At 33.4% G+C, this 4618-nt stretch overlaps 1 protein-coding gene across 1 annotated transcript; it reads right to left on the bottom strand.

Moving 5' to 3' along the window:
- Positions 1 to 2048: 2048 nt before the first annotated feature.
- Positions 2049 to 2966, bottom strand: LOC133205049 (uncharacterized). Its single transcript, XM_061340791.1, has one exon. It carries the CDS (start codon positions 2964 to 2966, stop codon positions 2160 to 2162), a length of 807 nt encoding a protein of 268 aa, XP_061196775.1. The 3' UTR covers positions 2049 to 2159.
- Positions 2967 to 4618: the final 1652 nt, after the last annotated feature.

Raw genomic sequence — 4618 nt, 5'->3', positions numbered from 1 at the left:
TTGTGACTGATGCAATCTGGACCAACTGCTTTATTGACAGGAATTACTGAAATTATATCTGTAATCTCATGTTCTTGTATTTGTATTTCTGGAAATTTATCATTACATCTAATTTCTATATTTGGAAGTTCATGGTCACTATCATCTAAAAATGTGATAGATGTAAAATACTTGTTTAAGAGTTCAATCTTGTCGGTGTCTAGTATTGCAAATCTATCTTTGTTATTGTCATTAATATACTGAATGGGTGGTATTTCACTCGTCGATTTAGTGTGAAAAAAGTCTTTCAATAATTTCCAGTATAATTTTTGATTATTCTTACTAGCATCCTTTAGATGAGAATCAATATTATCGTAATAATTAGTGATGGCATGTTTTTTCATGTTGTTAACCTTATTTCGTATTTTACGAAAAATAATGCGATCAGATTCTCTTTTAGTTTTTTGTGCTTTTTTCCTGAGTCTATTGCGAATACGCATAGTTTTCTTTAGAAAAGAATCCATCCATGGTTTATCATTTGGCCTTATGGTTACAGTTTTTTCTGGTATGCATTGGTGAATAATAGAATTAAACTTTTCTGTGAAGTTTTTTGTAGCAGTTTCCATGTTTTCTGCATCATCAATAATGCTATTCCAGTCGCTTTGTAATATGAGTGTATTTAGGAGTTCTAAATCTGCATGCTTGTATTCCCATACTTTGCGTTTGTATGCCATATTAATGCTGCTGTTCTGATGAATATATATATAAGTAGCCCTATGATCACTAAGTGTATGAGCAACATTCAAGGTACCAGAATCATGTACATGTATATTTTCACTAATAATGATAGGATCTATGAGAGTGTCTGTGTTACAAGTGATTCTTGTAGGTTCATGTATGATGTTTGTTAATCTGCAACTGTCCAAAATTGTATGAACTTCATGTGATGTATTTAGTTTTAAGAAATCAACATTAAGGTCACCAAGTATTACAATATTATTAGAGATATCATTGGCTTTTTCAATAGACCAAGAGAACTTTTGCCAAAAGGTACTGCTAGTATGTGGTGGGCGGTAAATACAGCATATAAGAAGGTTTCCCTTTAATTGAGGTATTTCTATCCATAATATTTCAGTATCAGTTGGTTCTAAATCTATTCTACGGCTTGCCTTAATAAAATTGGAGACAAAAATCATTACACCTCCACCATGGGAGTTTCGATCTTTTCTGAAAATACTCTTAAAACCTTCTATAAATAAATTTTCATCTGTTACACTTGGGTCCAGGTGAGTTTCACTAAAACACAGGATATCAAAATCATGAACTAAATACATGAGGGAATCAATCTTATTTCTTATACTTCTGATATTGAGATGTAAAATATCAAGAGAGTTTTCAACATTTGGTCCTGGATTTGTTTCAATGTCACCTGAGCGTAAAAGGATGAAAAACATAAATAACTGTGCAAAAAAATTTATTTTGAGGGACCAAGATGCCAGACTCTTGTATTGTTGCTTGAAAAACCCTAATGCAGACAGTAAAATTTTTAACAGATTTGCAATTTTTAAGACTCTTATAGCTGACCTTATCAGTATGCTATGACACTGGATGTAAAAAACCCCAATAGCGGCACGATACTGCTCAATAGAATTACCCATTATCTATAAACATTTGTGGACACACTTCAATGTTGGATTTTGTGAGCCGCCTTGAAATGGGATTTAATGACATAATAATTGTTTGGCAATATATAGCATTTATCAATTCAAAAAAACTGGAAAATAAAAAGAATAATAACAATGTATATAAAGTTGGGACCATAGAGTTCATTAAATGGCACGGTTCCCAAGCAGGTATAAAGATTGGAAACAAATCGGGCAATGTGTTGCCTCTGTAATATTTACACACATGTATTTTGATGTTAACAATACTAGATAAAACATCTATGTACATACATCTTTCGATGTGGGAGTAGTGTGACCAACAAAGTAATTTTAATATAAATATAAACATAAACATGAACGTACTTTCCATGATCATTTGGGACATCCGTAATGTTTACTACATGTAAGTGAAAACGAAAGTAGTACAAAAGCGCTGATGTGATGTAGTTCTAAGCGTCTCGAAGATGTGAACACGTGGACGTGTTTGTAATCAAAACAAGGTATTTTACATTGTTCTTACGATATTGGCGTCGACGCCAGGACCTGTTCTCCTTCGTTGTAAATAGCATCGTCTTCTTCATGGTGAAAACGCTCCAGGTCGTCGACTGTGTTTATGGGTAATTTTTCCCCTTTTGGACCATGAAGTTTAACGTAAATACGGCCGTCATATGTACAGCAACTGTCCACTTTTTTCTTTTTCACGAGATCACGCGTTTTTCCGTACAACTCAGCTCGTCTTGAAGTCAGGGCTTCGTTTACGTAGATCGGGCCAGTTTGCTTTGATGGGTTATGGTTATAGGATTTGAGATTTCTCTTATTTCCATACACTCTGGCCCTCTCCCTGTAACTGGCAAATTTAGCAATGATATCTCGTGGTTTGTTTTGTCCGGAGTTGTACTTTCCTACTCTATGAGATCTTGAGATGTCTTTCACTGTAATTTTCTCGTTATTGTCTTTTAGAATTAAATTGTTGACAACGTTTAGAACCAATGTGTCTGTGTTTTCATTCTTTTCCTCAGGTATACCTGTGATTTTTAAACAATTTCGTCTCGAATATTGCTCCATTTCGTCGAGCTTAAATGTGAGCTCGCTTACTTCCTTACGAAGTGACGTAATTTCTGAGACAAAGACTTCAGCAAGTGCACTTTTAAAGTTTTCTTTGTTAATTATAAGATTGACTGCTTGTTTGAAAGAGTTCTCATCTGATGAAATGGTGTCTAGTAAATCGTTCAGTTTGCTGAGATCACCCGAGAGAATAACACTACTGTCCTGTCTTGCTCTCTTGTTTGGATTGATTTCAGCATTTACAGACAAATTAGCCATAGTTGATAGAACGATGTGTAAGCAATATATAAATATATATAAAGATAAACACAAAGTGTACACACAATTCAAAATCACTAACAAAAAAAAGTTCTCCCTGATGAGTAAGTGTTCACAATGGCGGCATGCCTTCGATCTTTTGGAAATCACTTAAGTTTTTGGGAAGTGCAATTACCACGAGCTTCAAATATTATTTTCTTTAGCTCATTTTAGCTACAGTTAACTTACATAATAATTGATGTCCAAAACATTCCTGGAGATTTCAGTTTTCACTCAAAAAAGATATACATTATCGGAGCTTGAAAACCGTGCACCTGCCTACATAATGACGTCACACATTATTCGTTGGAAGGTGTAGACTTTGACGTCACATGACTTCGCATATGTATGTTATGTTGCATTTCCATAACAAAATCTAAATTGTGCATTTTTTCATTGTAACACGGATAAAAATAAAACATAAGAAATAAAATACCATTTTTTTTTTTTTTAGAATTTGGTGGGGATATGACATGAAGCTGGTACGCGTTCAAATCTACTATTATAATAACGCCCTTAATTCGGGCGTTAGAGGATTTGGTCACGTGACCAACTTCATATCATATACCAATGGAACTCTAAAAATGATATTGTATTTCTTAAATAACACTGTTACAAAACACATGAAAAAGTGAGGAGGCATTTATCCCCTACTGTATTTCTTTCATCTTCATTCACTAGATTTGTTTACAACAATCAAGTTCATCTCGGTTACTGATATTTTTGGACTTCCGTTACGGTGACATCTTGTATGCTAGATTACTCACATTTGAGCTTTTCGACGTACCATTGAACTGATATTAATAATACCACGGAATGTTAAGATCTTTGTTAATTTCATGAGGGAATATGAAGAGCAACTCCTTTAACGCATTGCTTCTTTTATATTTTTCACTTCTTTATTTTTCACATTAATGCTTATAAGTATCCCTGTTTTCAACATGAAGATTCCTTTTTACATGCGATTTCAATCTGCAAAATAGCAAAAACGATTTTCTAAAAGACTGAAATAAAACCTTTAAAATAGAACGGGGGGTTGGGAAATTATGATACGCCGTCTTTTAACAGACTGAGCTTTCTGAAGGACCCTCACAACTGTCCACCTTTGTTGACGAGATAAAAGTTTATTTTATCCTTCGTTTCTCTCGTCCAAAAACAAGTTTTTCTTGAACTAATTTAAAAACAGAAACAAAAAAATATATTAGTTAGGTGCATTCGTTACAAGATCGCCATTTATATACATGCAATATCTTTCTCAATGCAATACTAGTATAAACATGTACAAGTACATAAATGACCGCACAACAATAATTTACAGAAAACATATATACATATTTGTACATTATATCCATCAGTGATTGGGGCGGGGTGGGAAGGGATAATAATATATTCTAACAATTTTGCTTCGAATGTCTTAAATACCAAACACACTAGAATACTATTCATACTTAGCAACAAATCATTCGTATGTGAATAGATACGAAGATTGAATAGATTTCCGCTAATTGGAAACTCTCAAAACCGCAAAGAAACCATCTTTCACAAAAAATAACTGCACATTAGAAAAAAAAAATGCCTTTTTTGCAATTATTTAATTAGCATGCCATTAAAAA

This window comes from Saccostrea echinata, unplaced genomic scaffold (assembly GCF_033153115.1).
Source record: "Saccostrea echinata isolate AGI-Se365-2 ecotype Australia unplaced genomic scaffold, CSIRO_AGI_Sech_v1 ptg000054l, whole genome shotgun sequence".
Classification (NCBI taxonomy): Eukaryota; Metazoa; Mollusca; class Bivalvia; order Ostreida; family Ostreidae; genus Saccostrea; species Saccostrea echinata.
This window is presented reverse-complemented; position numbering and strand designations above follow the sequence as displayed.

What these genes read in the sequence shown, in the direction of transcription:
- LOC133205049 (XM_061340791.1), bottom strand. Translation starts at nt 2,966, where the DNA reads ATGGCTAATTTGTCTGTAAATGCTGAAATCAATCCAAACAAGAGAGCA.